The sequence below is a fragment of the Macaca nemestrina genome, chromosome 13, assembly GCF_043159975.1.
Source record: "Macaca nemestrina isolate mMacNem1 chromosome 13, mMacNem.hap1, whole genome shotgun sequence".
Lineage (NCBI taxonomy): Eukaryota > Metazoa > Chordata > Mammalia > Primates > Cercopithecidae > Macaca > Macaca nemestrina.
In genome coordinates, this window is record NC_092137.1 from 32475071 (window position 1) to 32494401 (window position 19331).

At 37.8% G+C, this 19331-nt stretch overlaps 1 protein-coding gene across 10 annotated transcripts in view; it reads left to right on the forward strand.

Moving 5' to 3' along the window:
- The window catches only part of LOC105464812 (baculoviral IAP repeat containing 6), a 259579-nt gene that overhangs the window by 58103 nt on the left and 182145 nt on the right, over window positions 1-19331 (forward strand). For 6 of the 10 annotated variants that reach the window (XR_011611589.1, XM_071076475.1, XM_071076480.1 and 3 more), the window contains exons 11-14: window positions 12177-12326; window positions 13887-14112; window positions 16964-17124; window positions 18782-18913. Coding sequence is in view for 9 of the 10 variants with exons in the window: in XM_071076475.1 (XP_070932576.1) it covers window positions 12177-12326; window positions 13887-14112; window positions 16964-17124; window positions 18782-18913 (669 nt within the window). In the remaining variant the exon portion in view is untranslated. The remainder of the gene's footprint in view (window positions 1-12176; window positions 12327-13886; window positions 14113-16963; window positions 17125-18781; window positions 18914-19331) is intronic. The other 4 variants (XM_071076482.1, XM_071076481.1, XM_071076479.1 and 1 more) reach the window with 2 other exon arrangements.

Here is a 19331-nt window from a genome sequence, read left to right on the forward strand (position 1 = left end):
ATTTCTAGTGAAAGTTAATGGAAAAAAATCTTCAAATATCATAAAAATCCAACTAGATTAATTTAGAAAATGAACAGTGTAGTCTAATAACTTTAGACTAATAAAACTTTGAATTACAGATGAGAATTTCAGAACAACCATTAAAATTCTGTGTGGTATCAGAGATAATTTGAATTTATTGGTCATATATGTTGCAGTTCATTGTTGTAAGAACTTTACCTGTGTTCGTTTAGTCATCACACCAACTTTAATGTACTATTTTTGTCTCCATTTTGTAGATAAACATACTGAAGGAAAGAGAGGTTAAGTAGCTTGTTAAGTAATAGAGCTAATAAATGTCCAGAGCCAGCATTCAAACATCAGAGCACTTTAAATGGCATTATACTGCCATAATACAACAAAAGATGAAGAATCTTACATTGAATTCTTTGCATTCTTTTCATCTGCAAGATTTAAAAATTGAAAATTATTTAACTTGCTGTAGGTCTTCCAAAATGGAGCTGGACTTGAACCTAGGTGGCACGGCCCTTTGGGGCATATCTTTATAAGACACGACTATTTTCCAGAAATGCAATAAGGGTTTTTAATGCTTTCAATTATTTGATGAGATATGCTTTAGGTAACTCAGAGGAGAAATAGTATTTACGTCTTAAATATTTAAGTTATTAAGGTTTTTAACATTTAAATAAAAGTATTGGCCAGGCGTGGTGGTGCGTGCCTGTAATCCCAGCTGGTTGGGAGGCCGAGACAGGAGAATCACTTGAACCCAGGAGAAGGTTGCAGTAAGCTGAGATTGCGTCACTTCACTTCTAGGCGACCGAGCAAGACTCCGTCTCAAACAAAACAAACAAACAAAAAAGTATTTAAAATAGATGGTTGTTTTCTTGGAGTTTGTACAGTCTGGAATTCCTAGAACATGATCGCATATGATAGGGAATTTATCCAGATGAAAGACAAGAAAAACCTGAGAAGTTAGTTGCTTTCAAAATGATCTCCCAATTCTTCAGGGATTGACTAAAGAAGGTACATTTGAAAAGATAACAACAAAGGGGAAAGAAAAGTTGATGTCTTAAAATGTATGTATATGTATGATTTTTAAAAAGCATCTCAGACTGAATCAGTTGGATGTGACCCTGTCTTCTGAGTATATTCAAATAACATAAAACTCTTTTTCTTGTGGAGAATCGAGTTTTTTCATAAAAATAAATCTATAGTTAATATATGTTTTAATTTTATATGGGATTAATAATATACTAAATGTAGATTTGTTAAGCTATCTTTGATAATTCAGGAATAGAATATATACACACTACATATGAAATTTTGTAAAAGGCATAAAATATGAATTTCTTTATAAAAGTGTGGAGTTTAAAATGAAAGATAAATTGGTGTTCTGCTTGGTGCAAATACATTTAAAATCAATAGGAAAGACTTAAATGAGAAAATAAGCCTAAGATGTATCAGTGGAGCATAAGGATAGGGTGCAGTTACGATACCTGACAAAATATTAATGCTTAAAAAATAAAGTTTTTTAAAAGGCCGCAATTAATAAGGAACATACTGTGAAATATAACAATACTGAATATAAATATGACCCCAACAACATAAAGTCTGTATACCTGTACTGATATTCAGAAGGAGAATAATAAGAAGTTGAGCCATAATTGCTTTGAAAGTCTTTAATAATCTCACTATCTGGGATTATTGGACTATATGTTCACATCCTTGTTTTGGTACTTGTTTCTTGTGGAAATCATTCCTTTAGTCTTCTGTTCCTGCTTTGCTAAGAGTTTCCAATAGGAATGAATGTTACATTTTGTCAAATACTTGTTTGCATCCATGGAGATCATTTGGTTGTCCTTTTTAGTTCAGTGTATTGAAATATATTGATTGACTTTTGGATATTAAACCAACTTTGCGTTCCTGGGATAAAACCCACTTGGTCATAATGCATTACCTTATATATTGTTGGATACAATTTGCTAAAATTTTGTTCATAATTTTTGCATATTGTTCATCAGGGATATTATATGTTCCTTGTAATCTTTTTTAGTTTTTGCCTTTTGTAATCTTTATCTGATTTTGATATCAGTGAGTTGGGAAGTATTCTTTCTTCAATTTTTTGGTAAAGTTTGCGTAGAATTGGTCTTATTTTTCCTTAAATATTTGGTAGAATTCGCCAGTGAAGCTCTTTGGGCCTGGAGATGTTTTTAGTGGGAAGATTTTGAATATATAAGTTCAATTATGTTTGTAGAGAGTTATTGAGGTTTTTAAAATTTTTTAGTGAGTTCTGATAGTCTTTTTGTCAGTTGTTAAGTTATCAAGTTTTAGCCTAAAGAATTTCATAATATTCCCCACAATCCTTTTATTTTATTTCCCTTTTTTTTTTCTTGAGACAGAGTATCGCTTTGTCACCCAGGCTGGAGTGCAGTGGCGCAGTTTCGGCTCACTGCAACCTCTGCCTCCTGGGTTCAAGTGATTCTCTAACCTCAGCCTCCTGAGTAGCTGGGACTACAGGTGCACCACCATGCTTGATTAATTTTTCTATTTTTAGTAGAGATGAGGTTTCACTCTTGGTCAGGCTGGTCTTGAACTCCTGACCTCAAGTGATTCACCTGCATCGACCTCCTAAAGTGCTGGAATTACAGATGTGAGCTGCTATGCCTGGCTCCCTACATTCCTTTTAATATTTGCAGACTCTTTACTGATGTCACTGCTCTCATTTGTGATACTGATTGATGATTTGTATGTTCTCTTTTTTTCCCTGATCAGTCTGTCTAGAGGTTTATCTGTTTTATTGATTTTTTTTCCCCAAAACAACCAGCTTCTGATTTAAATAACATTTGTTTCTTTGTTGTTTTTCTGTTTTCCTTTTTACTAGATTTCCATTTTAATGTTATTGTTTCCTTCTGCTTGATTTGGGTTTATTTTGTTCTTCTCTAGTCTGTCTGTCTATCTTTCTGTCCTTCCTTCCTCCCTTCCTTCCTTCCTTCCTTCCTTCCTTCCTTCCTTCCTTCCTTCCTTCCTTCCTTCCTTCCTTCCTTCCTTCCTTCCTTCCTTCCTTCCTTCCTTCCTTCCTTCCTTCCTTCCTTCCTTCCGTCCTTCCTTCCGTCCGTCCGTCCGTCCTTCTTTCTTTCTTTCTTTCTTTCTTTCTTTCTTTCTTTCTTTCTTTCTTTCTTTCTTTCTTTCTTTCTTTCTTTCTTTCTTTCTTTCTTTCTTTCTTTCTTTCTTTCTTTCTTTCTTTCTTTCTTTCTTTCTGTCCTTCTTTCTGTCTGTCTGTCTTTCTGTCTGTCTTTCACCGAGTTTCACGCTGTCGCCAGGCTGGGGTGCAGTGATGTGATCTTGGCTTATTGCAACGTCTGCCTCCCAGTTCAAGTGATTCTCCTGCCTCAGCCTTCCGAGTAGCTGGGACTACAGGCCCGCTCTACCACTTCCAGCTAATTTTTGTATTTTTAGTAGTGACGGGGTTTCACCATATTGGCCAGGATGATATTGATCTCTTGACCGCCTCGATCTCCCAAAGTGCTGGGATTATAGGCGTGAGCCACCGTGCTGGCCTTCTTTAGTTTCTTAAAGTAGAAGCTTAGGTTATTGGTTTGAGATCTTTTCTAATACAGTAAATTTAAAGCCATAAATATTTTTGGAAGCACTGTCTTAGTGATACTTCCTAAATTTTGATACATTTTGTTTTTCCTTTTTTCTCATTTGGATCAAAATATGTTCTAATTTCCCTTTTGTTTTCTTGTTTGGCCTAGAGATTATTTAAAAGTGTTTTGTTTAGCCTCCAAATACTTGAGGTTGCTCTAGATTTCTTTCTGTTCTGGATCTCTAACTTATTTCCATTGCTGTCAGAGAACATAATTTATATGAAGTCAGTGTTTTGAAATTTATTGAGACTTTTTCCTGACCCAGCATCTGTTCTGTCCTGGAGAATGTTCTACGTGCACTTGAAAAGAATGTGTGTTGGGCACCCATGGGTTAGAGTGTTGTATAAATTTCACTTGTGTAAGTGTATGTTTTTGAGTTTTTAAAGTCTTCCTGATTTTATATCGAGCCTTCTTCTGTCAATTTTGAGAGCAAGTATTGAAATCCCTAACTATGTTTTTGTTGAATTGTTCACTTTTAAGTCTGCTTTTGCTTCACTTGTCTTTCGGCTCTTTTGTTAGACTGTTTCATAATTGTTACATCTTTCTGATGTATTGGCCCTTTTGTCATTATGAAATATTCCTCTGTCTCTATTTTGTGTCATACTAATAAAATCACTCTGACTTTCTTATGGTTACAGTTTGCATTATGTATCTTTTCCACAATTTTACTTTCAACTAACTTGTGATTTTGAATCTGAGGTGGGTCTCTTAGATGCATATAATTAGGTCTTGCTTTTTTATACAGTTGGATAACCTGTACCCTTTTAAATTTGAATGACTTTACGCTTAATATAATTATTGCTATGGTTGCATTTATGTCTGCCATTTTGATTTTTTAAAATGTTTTTTACATTCCTTTGTTACTCCTTCACTGCATTCTTTTGCGTTGAATAAATATTTTTATTACACCATTTTAATCCCTTTGTTGATTTTTTTTAGAAAACAAATTTACATAACATTAGTAAAGAATAATTTATTAGGGACATCCAGAGACCTACTGTCAAACCAAGAGCTAAAGCAGTACGGATATCTTGCACCTATGAATGTGTCCCTCCTCCCCTCTCCCAAACTCTGCCCTTTTCCTGCAGATAACTGTTACTCAATAATTTTTATGTCTTTCCTTTTATAAAGAAAACTGGTTTTATGCTTCAGATGTGAATATTTCAACAACATATTTTATTGATTTTGCTTGGTTTTGGCCTTTATAAAAATGATACCAAACTCTAGTTTGGGGGGACTTGATTTTCCTCTCATTATGTTTTAAGATTACCTGTTTCGTTGCATGCCTTGTAGATCATTTAATTTTCACTTATACTTAGTACTCCAATGTGCAGAAAACCCACAAATAATTGATCCATTTTCCTGTCAGTGGACATCTTGTTTATTTCTGTTTTTTCTGCTGTAAACATCTTGTGTAAGTTCCTTGGTGCACATATGTAAGGGGCTCTCTATTCTTTTTTTTTTTTTTTTTTTGAGACAATCTCGCTCTGTTGCCAAGGCTGGAGTGCAGTGGTGCTGATCTCAGCTCACTGCAACCTCCATCTCCCAGGTTCAAGTGATTCTCCTGCCTCAGCCTCCCAAGGTTAGCTGGGATTACAGGCGCCTGGCTAAGTTTTGTATTTTTACAAAACGGACGGGGTTTCCCCATATTGGCCAGGCTGGTCTCGAACTCCTGACCTCAAGTGCTCTGCCTGCCTTAGTCTCCCAAAGTGATGGGATTACAGGCATGACCCACTGTGCCTGGCCTGAGGCTCTCAGTTCTTTTTTTTTTTTTTTTTTTTTGAGACGGAGTCTCGCTCTGTCGCCCAGGCTGGAGTGCAGTGGCGCGATCTCGGCTCACTGCAAGCTCCGCCTCCCGGGTTCATGCCATTCTCCTGCCTCAGCCTCCTGAGTAGCTGGGACTACAGGCGCCCGCCACCGCGCCCGGCTAATTTTTTGTATTTTTAGTAGAGATGGGGTTTCACCGTGGTCTCGATCTCCTGACCTTGTGATCCGCCCGCCTCGGCCTCCCAAAGTGCTGGGATTACAGGCGTGAGCCACCGCGCCCGGCCAAGGCTCTCAGTTCTTAAGAGTAGAATTGTTGGGTGATGTGTTATAATTTTTTTTTTTTCTTTTTAAAATGTGTTAAATATACGTAATGAAGTTTACTGTTTTAACTATTTTACAGCATATAATATAGCGGCTATAATACATTCACAATGTTGTATAACCACCAGTGCTGATTTGCAGAACTTTCCCATCATCCTAAACAAAAACTCTAACCATTAAGCAGTAACTTCCCATTCATTCTACCCTCAGCCGCTGGTAACCTCAATTCTACTTCTGTATGACTTTGCCTATTGTAGATGCCTCATATAAGTGGAATCATATATTTGTCCTTTTGTGTCTGATTTCTTTCACTCAGCATATTTTTAGTGTTCACCCATGTAGTATGTATCACATCTTTGTTCCTTTTTATGCCAAATAATATTCCATTACAGTAGGGCCCCTGCACCCCCCCCCCAACTCCTGCCCCTTATCTGTGGTTTCAGTTATCTGTGCTCAGCTATGGTCTGGAAATATTAAATGGAAAATTTCAGAAATCAACAATTGATAATTATTAAATTACTCACTCTTCTGAGTAGTGTAATAAAATCTCTTGTCCCACCCAGGACACAAATCATTTTGTCCAGTGTCTCCATGCTGTATACACTACCTGTCTGTTAGTCACTTAGTAGCTGTCTTGGTTATCAGATTGTCTGTCACTGGTATCGCAGTGCTTGTGTTCAGGTAACCATTTTACTTAATAATGGCCCTAAAGCTCCAGAATAGTGATGCTGGCTATCGGATATTTCAAAGTGAAGCCGTTTTGAAGTTTTTTCTTTATGTTGAAAAGGTGAACATTTTTGACTTAAAAAGGAAAGAAAAAAATTTTATGTGCAAGTTTCTAAGATTTATGGTAAGAACAAATCTTACCATAATATGTGAATTTGTGAAATTGTGAACAGCATATTCCTATCATTGTTCTGTTACTGTTCATCTCTTCCTGTGCCTAATTTATGAATTGATCATATGTGTACATATATATGAATATATATGTAAAAACTATATATATATACACACACACATATGGTTTGATACTATCCATAGTTTCAGTCATCACTGCAAAGTCTTGGAACTGTGGCTACTGTAAGGGGTGACTATTGTAACTCAACATTTGGGTTGTTTCCACGTTTTGGCTATTGTGAATAATGCCCCTATAAACATTGGTGTACAAATATTTGAGTGTCTGTTTTCAGTTGTTTTGGGTATATACCTAGGAGTGGAATTGCTAGGTCATATGGTAATTCTATGTTCAACCTTTGTTTTTTTTTTTTTTTTTGAGATGGAGTTTCACTCTTGTTGCCCAGGCTGGAGTGCAATGACGCGACCTCGGCTCACTGCAACCTTTGCCTCCCCAGTTCAAGTGAGTCTTATGCCTCAGCCTCCCAAGTAGCTGGGATTACAGGCATGCACCACCACGCCCAGCTATTTTTTGTATTTTTAGTAGAGATGGTATTTCGCCATGTTGACCAGGCTGGTCTCCAACTCCTGACCTCAGGTGATCCTCCCACCTTGGCCTCCCAAAGTGCTGGGATTATAGATGTGAGCCACTGCGTCTGGCCTATGTTTAACCTTTTGGGAATCACCAAGTTATTTTCCACAGAGTCTGCACCGTTTTACATTTCCACAAGCAGTTTGGAAGGGTCCCAATTTTTCTACGTTCTGGCCAACATTTGTTATTTTTGGTCTTTTTGGTAATAGTCACCCTAGTGGTTGTGAAGTGGTATCTATTGTGGTTTTGGTTTGCACTTTCCTAATGAATAATGATGCTGAGCATTTCTTCATGTGTTTGTTGGTCATTTGTATTTCTATGATACATGTAGAAATGTCCATGTTTTTGTCCCCTTTTGAATTGTTTGTTTTTTATTTTTTTTGGTTGAGTTGTAGGAACTTTTTTAGAAATTCAGAATTCATATCTTAATAGATATGATTTGTAAATACTTTCTCACATTCTGTGGGTTGTCTTTTTACTTTCTTGATAGTGTCCTTTGATGCACAAAACATTGGCATTTTGAAAAAGTCCAGTTTTACTTTTTTGTTGATAATCTTAGGTTCATACATCATTTTCCTGTTTTTCTTTAGTTTTTGTCCGTTGTTCCCTTTAGCTAATTGACTATATAAAGAGAATTCATTTAATGTTTTTGACTAGTAATTCCAATATCTGGGCTTTCTCAGGTATGGTTTCTGATAATTCTTTTTTTTTTTTTCCTCGTGTAAATGGGCCATACTTTGCTGTTTCTTTGAGTGCTTTGTAATTTTTTGTTGTAGTCAGAACCTTCTGAGTATTGTAATGTGGTACCTCTAGAAATCTTATTCTCTCACTCAGGGAGATTTTGCTTGTTTCCAGCTGCAGCCATCCATTTGTGACATTTTCAAACTGTTTGTACAAAAGCTGTAGAACCCTCTCCCCACTCTTATCCTTCCAAAAAAGAGTTCTGTCTCTTTAAATCTTACTGTAGCTCCTGTTTCGGCTTTTTCCCCTTAAATCTTCTGGTGGCTGCTGCTTGGAGAGGCAGCTGCAGTCTCAGAAGGGTGAAACCCAGGCAGGAGTCTATTCTGGTCCCTTAGGTAACTGCTAGACCAACCAAAATGCAAAATTTTGGGAAGAAAAGGTCCCTCCTGTCTGCCCTGGCACCATCCAGCTGCTTCCAGCACATGTGCCACTTTTCCCCACAGCTGTGTCAGGGCTGAGGATGGAGGGGATGGTAGCTGGTTCATGTAGGCCACTGTCTTACCAGAGATCAGTCTCTCTGTAAATACCCTGTTCGGTCCCATAGTTCTGAAATACTTGATTCCAATCACACTTTCTAGTTCAGTGGTTGCTTTGGTGGAGGGACTGATCCCTAGAGCTTCCTACTCTGCCATTTGGCATGAAATCATTGGTCCTCATGTTGATTCTGGTTTCTTTTTCTGATACTGCTTTTTTTTTTTGAGTTATATTTTCGTGCTTTAATAATACAGTCTACTTCAGAATAATACTTTATTCTCGTAAAATATGTAGGAACTTTGCTCTTATCTCCCCCCACCCCATACATTACATTTAAGTATGTTATAAACCCAACAAAATGGCTGGGTGCGGTGGCTCATGCCTGTAATCCTAGCACTTTGGGAGGCCAAGGTGGGCAGATCACCTGAGCTCAGGAGTTTAAGACCAGACTGGCCAACATGGCAAAACCTTGTCTCTACTAAAAATGCAAAAATTAGCCAGGTGTGGTGGGCATCTGTAATCCCAACTACTCAGGAGGCTGAGGCAGGGAGAATCACTTGAACCCGGGAAGCGGAGGTTGCTGTGAACCGAGATCACGCCATCACACTCCAGCCTGGGCAACAGAGCAAGACTCCGTCTTAAAAAAAAACCCCACAAAACCAACAAAACGTGTTGTAATTATTTTATACAACCATTATCTTTTTTAAAAGTTGGCAAAGAAATGAGAAAAACATTTATTTATTGTATTCGCCTACTTACCATTTCTGTTCTTTATTTTTTCCAGTGAATTTGATGTTGCTTTCCTTCCTCTTTTTTTTTTTTTTTTTTTTTTTTTGAGACGGAGTCTGGCTCTGTCGCCCGGGCTGGAGTGCAGTGGCCGGATCTCAGCTCACTGCAAGCTCCGCCCCCCGGGTTTACGCCATTCTCCTGCCTCAGCCTCCCGAGTAGCTGGGACTACAGGCGCCCGCCGCCTCGCCCGGCTAGGTTTTTGTATTTTTTAGTAGAGACGGGGTTTCTTTTTTTTTTTTTTGAGACGGAGTCTTGCTCTGTAGCCCGGGCTGGAGTACAGTGGCCGGATCTCAGCTCACTGCAAGCTCCGCCTCCCGGGTTTATGCCATTCTCCTGCCTCAGCCTCCGGAGTAGCTGGGACTACAGGCGCCCGGCTAGTTTTTTGTATTTTTAGTAGAGACGGGGTTTCACGGTGTTAGCCAGGATGGTCTCGATCTCCTGACCTCGTGATCCACCCGTCTCGGCCTCCCAAAGTGCTGGGATTACAGGCTTGAGCCACCGCGCCCGGCCCAGGAGACGGGGTTTCACGGTGTTAGCCAGGATGGTCTCGATCTCCTGACCTAGTGATCCGCCCGTCTCGGCCTCCCAAAGTGCTGGGATTACAGGCTTGAGCCACCCCGCCCGGCCGCTTTCCTTCCTCTTAAGGGGCTTTCTTTGTTACTTACCATAAGGCAGGTTGCTAGCGTAAAGTTCTCTCAGTCTTTGTTTTTCTGGAAATGTCTTCATTTCACATTCATTTTTGAGGATTAACACTACCTAGAGAATCTGTTGACAGTTTCTCTCTGTACTTTAAATGTCATTCCATTGCTTCTGTTTCCATTGTTTCTCATAAGTGATCTATTAATTTGTGGTGGTGTTTTCATGTCTGATGAGTAATTTTTGTCTTGCTGTCTTCATGATCTTCCCTTTGCCTTTCACGCTCAAGAGCTTATATATATGTGAGTTATTTCTTTGTTTATCCTATTTGAGGGTAATTAAACTTGAGTAAATTTACGGTTTTCTATTGGATTTGGTAAGTTTTTGCCCATTATTTTTACAGGTGGAATTCTCTTCTTCATGGAATTCCCATTACATGTATGTTCTTAATATTTTATCTGTCCCATAGGTCTCCAAGCTTCTTTTAATTTTTGTTTAATTTAATTTAATTTTTTTTGAGACAAAGTCTTGCTGTTGTCGCCCAGGCTGGAGTGCAGTGGCGGGATCTCAGCTCACTACAACCTCCACCTCCCGGGTTCAAGTGATTTTCCTGTCTTAGCCTCCTGAGTAGCTCAGGGGATTATAGGCGCCTGCCACCATGCCTGGCTAATTTTTGTATTTTTAGTAGAGACAGGGTTTCACCATGTTGGCCAGGCTGGTATCGAACTCCTGACCTCAGGTGATCTGCCCACCTCGGTCTCCCAAAGTGCTGGGATTACAGGCGTGAGCCACTGCTCCCAGCCTTTAATTTAAAAAAAATTTTTTTTGTTGTTGAGTCGTTTATACCATTATTTCCTGTAATTCTCTATACCCCTGACTTCCTCTTATTCTATAAAAATGTTTACAATAGATCCTTGAAGTCTTTGCTAAATCTGGAGTCTGAGAAGACATTTTAAGGTGCGTGTGTGTGTGTTTCACATGTTGAATGTGGGTCCCTCTTTCTTTGCATGTCTTGTAATATTTTATTTACTTACTGGACATTTAAGACAACACTATAGAAATCTAGATTTGGATCTCCCTACCTTTTGCCAGGTGGGTATTGCTTTGTTTTGTAATTCATCTGGCTGAATCTGTGAAATCTCTTTTGTATTGTGCAGCTGCTGATTTCTGTCATTTATTCTGCCTAGTTTTAATTTGTAAGACTTGTTTCTTATTTTGTTTCTTCTGTGGCAGCATAGCTTAGTATTCAGCCAAAGATTGATAGGTTGTAGTGTCCAAATACCTTTAGCCAGTAAGGCTGTGCTCAAGTGTGCCCTGGCTTTTATTTTTTGTTGTGTTTTCTCAGGTCTCTTTTGCATAGGCATGGAGGCTTAGTTGACTGAGGATGTAGTAATGGCTTGGGCTCCCTCTGGTCTTTGCTGGACACGTGCACAGCCTCTGGTCAAGGTGGGATTTGTGGAGTGTTTACCAGGCCCACTTTGCTTCTCTCACTACATGTAATTCCGTGTTAAATCCCTGGTGTTTCTAGTGCTTTGCTTGCCCCAGACAGAATTGTGACCTCAAGTAGCAGACCTTTGTTTCCCATTGAAATCACCACTTTAAACTGGAAACTCTCCATCAATTGAGTCCCATCTGGAGATAACAGTGAATCTGCTGGTTTTCCCTGCTTACCTCACCCTCGTTAAATTACAGTTTTGTCTAGCTTTATAGTTGCCTTTCAGGAAGGGGATTTATCATCTTCCTTCTTCTGCCGTGCTAGACGTGAATCTCCAAATTAGAATGTTAGAATATACTATTTTTTGGTCTTAATTAATGCTAAATTTGCTGTCAGTTTTTTTCCTGTGACAGAGATTTTAAACTAGAAATTTTAGTTGCCTTCATTTCATTGTGAATGCTTTAAAAAATAAGAGTATTTGTCAAGTTTTGTTACTGTTGAGATTAAGAGATTTGGCTGTGGATTCCAGTATAGCTAGTGCCTCATCTGTAAAATAGCCACAGTAATAGTTCTACCACACGAGTTTTTGGTAAAGAGTAAACGAATTAATTAAAGCACTTAAAATACTGTCTCATAAAAGTAAGTACTAGATAAATATCTGCTTTCATGTATGTTTATTTATCATTTTCTTCCTAAAAATTTGGCTTCAATTTGTAATTCCTTGGCAATTAAATTTCTAAACTCTTGGAAATATATCACATTGGTAGCTTTCCTTATCTGCCTATGAAGTGACATTAAATTGTTTCCTAAGTAGTATTACATTTGAATATTTGAATGTTTACCCATTTTTCATGTATCTATGAAATTTGCTGCACTGTAGGTGGTGAGCTTCATTTTCTCCAAATTGGAGGAACCTGTGATGATATTGATGAAGCTGATATACTAGTGGATGGATCTCTTTCTAAAGGAATAGAACCATCTTCAGAAGGTTCCAAGCCTTTATCAAATCCTTCAAGTCCCGGCATTTCAGGTATGATAGTGATTTTTTAAATGATTAAAAAAAATGATTAGGTATTGTCTTTTTTCTAGTTGTCGGAAGATGTAAACATATTAAAGTAAGGAGTGATTCTCAACCTGTGTGGTATGTTACTCAATATTTGTGAAGTCATCTAAGAGGTTAAAACAAACATTTCAGCCGTTAATGAGCTTTTAGTCTAATTAGGGGAGGGAAAAATCATATAAAAGAGAATTCATTAAGTAAGTATAAAATTAGTAGACTGGCTCATTTATTAATATTACTACTGGAATTGCAAAGCTGAAAAAAATGCTGTCACTGAGTATATATTTAGGTGGTATATTCACACATATGTTGTCCCATCCTGAATCTCCAGATAGATTTGTTTATATTTGTTTGTTGTTTTTGCCTTTTTTCCCCCATCCTTGTCCCACATTGCCCTCCAGAGCTAATTTTTCAAAAGAAGTTCTGCTAGCATGTTACTCCCTGCCGAAAAATCATTATTTGCCTTGTAGACTTTTATGAAATCATTGTAGTCTGCTTCTCAATCTCCAATTACTTGAATTAACCAAGATGTCTTGGTTAAGTATACAACTTGGTATAAAAAGCTAAAATACTGAATATTCTCATATTTTGTAGGTTATTGGTTGAATGGAGAAAGATTTTTATATAAAGTACAGAAAACTACTTTTTAGTAGAGGAAAGATGAATTTTGTAATGAAGAAATAATGTAAAGAAAGGAGATTGACATGCTGTTAATATTTACAAACTAATCAGATTTAAAAGGGTCTAGACTTTGAGAAAAAGATGTAATTTGAATTAAACTTGTAATTTATAGAACTTGCCATCATTTTTTTCTTTGTGAAAATATTCTAAACCTACCAGATTTTATATTTTAGTATTTCATTACTTTTTAAAAATGAGAACAACAGCTTCTCAGCATTTTTTAATGTTATACATTTCACTGATATGAATACATGCATAGCATTTGTAAAGAAACCTAATCAGTATGAAGCACATTATTACTTTTATAATACTAGCATGTACACAAGATTTTCTTAACTGCCACAGAAATAGAAAAAACACAATTTAATTTTTCAGTTTGTAAGTATTTATTTACCATATAGCTTTTGACTGTTTTAGTTTTTTATTCATTATAAAAGGGCATATGTTATGTACTTGCTGATGTCTAGCATTTATTTTGTAAAAAACAGGGTCTAAAAGTGAATTTTGGTCTGATGTACATTGGCTTGCACTTTAGTACCACTACTTTTCTTGCCGTCCTTATTAGGGCTAAAGTTCAGTAAGACCTTTTCTGACGGGTTTGGGTTTCTTCAATAGTGAGTATTGTCTCTAATTTTAAATATTTAAGTTACAGTTTTCTTCTTTGCTATTATTTAGCCAGAGTTAGTTATCTTAGTTATATGTAGATACCTGAGTCCACTTTAATTAACTTTCAGAATATTTGGCAAGTGTTGCAATAGAAAACATAACCGTGAATTAAAACTTCATTGTCTTCTTTTTTTTTTTTTTTTTAAAACACCTATTTCAAATACTACTCTCACTAATTTTAAGGAGTTGATTTATTGGTGGACCAGCCATTCACCCTCGAAATCTTGACATCTCTAGTGGAGCTAACCCGCTTTGAGACTTTGACTCCAAGGTTTTCAGCGACTGTTCCTCCATGCTGGGTAGAAGTTCAACAAGAACAGCAGCAAAGGAGGCACCCTCAACATTTGCATCAGCAACACCATGGTGATGCTGCTCAGCATACTCGAACTTGGAAACTACAGACCGACAGGTAAAAGATTTTCCGAAGATGTTTAATTTTAAGTTAATGTTATATATTTGTTAGAGACAATGTAGAATTCCTAGGTTTATTACTGTTTATCTTTTTTTTTTTTTTTCCAGACAGTCTCATTCTGTCACCCAGGCTGGAGTGCAGTGGCACAATCTCGGCTCACTGCAACCACTGCCTCCTGGGTTCAAGTGATTCTGCTGCCTCAGCCTCTCAAGTAGCTGGGATTACAGGCGTGTGCCACCACGTCTGGCTAATTTTTGTATTTTAGGTAGAGATGGAGTTTCACTCTGTTGGCCAGGCTGGTCTTGAACTCCTGATCTCAGGTGATCCACCCACCTTGGCCTCCCAAAGTGCTGGGATTATGGGCATGAGCCACCGTGCCTGACCTGTTTATCTTTTAAACTGTCTAAAAGATAAACAGTGATATACCTAGGAATTCTGTGTTGTCTCTAACAAATATGTAAGCTAATTTTTGCATGTTGATGACTTTGTTCCTTCTATTTGTCACACTGATTTTGGAAACTTATATTCTTTTTTTTTTTTTTTTTTGAGACAGAGTCTCGCTCTGTCACCCAGGCTGGAGTGCAGTGGCCGGATCTCAGCTCACTGCAAGCTCCGCCTCCCGGGTTTATGCCATTCTCCTGCCTCAGCCTCCCGAGTAGCTGGGACTACAGGCGCCCGCCACCTCGCCCGGCTATTTTTTTTTTGTATTTTTTAGTAGAGACGGGGTTTCCCCGTGTTAGCCAGGATGGTCTCCATCTCCTGACCTCGTGATCCGCCCATCTCGGCCTCCCAAAGTGCTGGGATTACAGGCTTGAGCCACCGCGCCCGGCCCAGGAAACTTATATTCTTATTCTGAATTTTAGGATAAAATAATGAGAGTAATTTACTACTGCAATTAGTTTGGTCACTTAGTTCACAGATTTATTTAACAAATACTCAAATGCTTGTTTTGTATTTAATAAAAGCAGGCACTGTTATAGTCACTAGTAATATGGGTCTCATGGAATTTACCTCCTAATGGCAATAGAAAGTAGACAGATACATATACCATGCCATATGGGCATAAAAGCTATGAAGACTGTTAAAACAGAGTATGGCAATCGAGTAGTTGTTGGATAGGTAATTGCATGTAAGTGTGAGAAAGTGAGAGAAAAAGAGAGACAGTGTGTATGATATTTTCAATATAAGGGGCCTAAGAAAGTCTTCCATGACAATAGCAATACAGAACCCTGAGGAGTATATTTTGTGAATTCTAGGAAGAGAAATATGACCATTGTTGTTGGAGTGCTGTGAATATAGGGAAGAGTGGTAGGGAGGGAGATCCAAAGAGGTAGCTGTGAGCTGGGGATGATCACTCATGCTTGTAATCCCAGCACTTTGGGAAGCCAAGGCAGGTAAATCACTTGAGGCCAGGAGTTTGAGACCAGCTTGGCCAGCATGGTGAAACCCCATCTCTACTAAAAATGCAAAAAGCTGGGTGTGGTGGTGTGCACCTGTAATCCCAACTACTCGGGAGGCTGAGGCAGAGAATTGCTTGATCCTGGGAGGTGGAGGCTGCAGTAAGCCAAGATTGCGCTCCATTGCAGTCCAGCCTGGGCTACAGAGAGAGACTCCATCTCAAAAAGAAAAAAAGAGGTAGAGGGTACCTGGGAGCTGGATAATGAATGCCTTTATAAAAGGTCAGGCACAGTGGCTCATATCTGTAATCCTAGCATTTTGGGAGACTGACTCAGGAGGATCACTTGAGCCCAGGTGTTCAAGACCCACCTGGGCAATATAGGGAGACCTCGTATCTATAAATAATAAAATTTAGCTGGACATGGTGGTATGTGCCTGTGGTCCCAGATATTTGGGAAACTGAGGTGGGAGAATCACTTGAGCCCAGGCGGTCCAGGCTGTAGTGAGCCATGATTGTGCCACTGCACTCTGGCCTGGGTGACAGAGTAAGACCCCCATTTCAAAAAAAAAAAAAAAAAAAAAAGACTCTCATGCTACGTGAGATGGGAAAGTGTTAGCAGGTTTGAATACAGGAGTGATGTGGTATGATTTATATTTTACAAAGATTACTTTGACTTCTGTATTTAGAATGATGGTTGTGGTGGTGGAGGGCAGTGATAGAATGGTTCTAGTTTGGTTGCTGTTGTGCTAATTCAGGAATGCTGATGGTAGCTTGGACCATTGTGGTAGTGATGGAGGTAGTGAAAAGAGTGGTTAGATTCTGGATATAATTTGGAGGTACAAGAAATAGAATTTGCTGATGTATTGAACATACTGTGTGAGAGAGGAGAATAAAGGATGGCTTTCAGGTTTTGGTCTGAGTTCACTGGAAAATGAAGTTTCTGTTTACTGAGATTTGAGAGTGGGTTTTTCATAATGAGTTTGAGATGTTTAGTAGACTTTTGGATGTGAGCCTTACATTTAGTGGAGGAGTTTGGAGATTTTCATTTTCCAGCATATATATAGCATTTAAAACCCAAGAATGAATATATATAAGAAATGCAAGAAATTGTTGTTTTAAAATGAAGATTCTGGGACCCTATTCATAGATCTAGGGTGGGTACCAGGAATTTGCAGGATATTCACATTAAATCATTCACACTTTGAGGAATAAGAGTTTATTGGTATGTGCGAGTCTCAAGGCAGGTGTAGATTTCTAAAGTAAGATCATTCATTGCCCTATGTTTAACCTTCTCCTTTGGGAGCTATTTTCTCTCTTGATCCCATTGAGAAACACTGAATTTTATTGGAAGCTGCAAAGCAAAAAGTAGAAAGGTGACCTTAATGATAATATGGTTATGGCTGAAGTAAGATATTTGCTTTATTTAGCATTTTTCCCCTTATTTGACAGCAACAGCTGGGATGAACATGTATTTGAATTAGTGCTACCTAAAGCTTGTATGGTTGGACATGTGGACTTCAAATTCGTTTTGAACTCAAACATCACCAATATTCCACAGATACAAGTGACACTGCTGAAAAATAAAGCTCCAGGATTAGGGAAAGTCAATGGTAAGAATGGATCAAAATTTATTGTTGAAGATTTTATTTTGTGGTTGATTTCTGAAACTAATTTTCAACTTGCCTAAGTTTCGTGTCCCTTTCTGCCTGTTATTGCCATTTGCCTGCTCTACTTTTTGTGATTTTATTTAGAAAAGTAATTCAGAGAACATTTCAAAACTTTTCAGTAACCCAGTAATGTTCAGAATTGCATAAACTTGAATCATATAATTATGCTTTTTTGGAAGTGGGATTAGTTCCTGTGTAAATTAGTTTGACTTTTAGCATTACTAGCTTTATGTATTTCTTTTCTTAGGAGAAGACTTGATTGTGAATAGAACTGTTATGGAAGTTACTTTCAAGGTTATTAGTGAAGCCAGCCTTTCATGTAATGCTAAAAATACGCTCATTTTTATTTAGCTTTCTTACAAGTTCAGAATTTGTTGTACTGAGTTATTAAAGTAGATTATACACATTTAGCATGGTTAGAAACTAGCTGTTACTACTCACTGTTTTCTCCTTAATAAGTTAGTTTAAGGGGCTGGGGATAATTTCACGGTAAAATGGCAACTTAACTCCAGTTTGAAACATTGAAACTTGAAAATTTTCCTTTTTGAAAAAGTACGCATACATCTGGCACTCTCTATCTGTGGGTTTCACATCCCAGCAGTCTACCAACCTCAGAAACAACCAATCATGGATTGAAAATATTATTTTGGGTGGGGGTGGGAAATAAAAAATCAATACAATAAGAAAATATACAAATAAAAAGTAATATTAGACCACATATGGTGGCTCATGCCTCTAATCCCAGCATTTTGAGAGGCCAAGGCAGGAGGATCACTTTAGCCCAGGAATTTGAGACCAGCCTGGGCTGTGTAGCAAGACCACATGGCTGCAAAAATTAAAAAAAAAATTAGCTGGGTGTGGTGGTGTGCACCTGTGGCACTACTCAGGTGGCAGTACTCATGAGGCTGAGGCAGGAGGATCACTTGAGCCCAGGATTTGGAGGTTACAGTCAGCTATGACTGCACCACTGCACTCTAGCCTAGGTGACAGAGTGAGACTCTGTCTGAAATAAATAAATAGTATTTGCATGGCATTCATATTGTATTAGGTTTTATTAGTAAACTACAGATGATTGAAAGTATACAGGAGGACATGAATAAGATTGTATACAAATATTATGCCATTTTGTATAAGGGACTCGAACATCTGTGGATTTTGGCATCTGGGAGGGTCCTGGAACTAATTCCCTACAAATACCGAGGGGCAGATGACTGTATGTGTGTCTGTGTATTTATGTGAGTTTGTGTGTATATGGGTGTCTTTGTATGTGTGCAATCTTTTGACAGATTTTGAATTAATTGGGTAGAGGACTCAGGATTTAGTAGTTTTAAAGCTCTGCAAGTGCTTATAGTATGCAGCCTAGGGTAAGAACTTTTAGTTTAGGTGCCAGCAGATTGTTTCTTTAGGCAAATATTTTATTACCATTAAAAGAGAGAAGAATGTATAAAACAATTGAATCAAAATTTTCCTCCAACCATTTTAAAGCATCTGTGATGAAAATCACACAAGTTCCCAAGTTAACAGGAAATTTTAGATTTTTTAGGCACATAAATCATTGATATTAAAGAAAATTAAGTTTACTAATATTTTTATCCTCTAGAAACAGCAGTAGATAGGCAGATCACCTTTCCTTTGTCTCCAGCTCTTAACATTGAAGTGGAACAAAATGGGAAACCGTCCCTGGTTGATTTGAATGAAGAAATGCAGCACATGGATGTAGAGGAATCACAGTGTGAGTTAAATTATAGAGCTGTTGTCCATGACAGTAAAAGGAGTAGTGATCTGAATGCAACATGTCGGGCAAGATTTCCTTATGGCTTGCAAAAACTTGGTTTCAAGAACACAATTAAAAAATAACCTATAATTCTGCTTTGGCAATATGCTTTAACTTTCAGCTCATCTTTTGTGAACACAGCTGCGCTAATACTTGCATTCTTGGTTTTTAATATCTTGGGATTTGAAATCAAGTCGTGATTTATAATTTTTTGAAAATAAAGGTGAATTGTAAAATAATATGGGAATGGAAAACAATGTAACAAATAATTGATTATAGTTCCTTAGCATGACAATTCTTATTTTAACACATTCTAAGTATGGTAATTTTTGTGGTGGTATTATATGTAAATGGGATGATATTTGCTTATTAAATA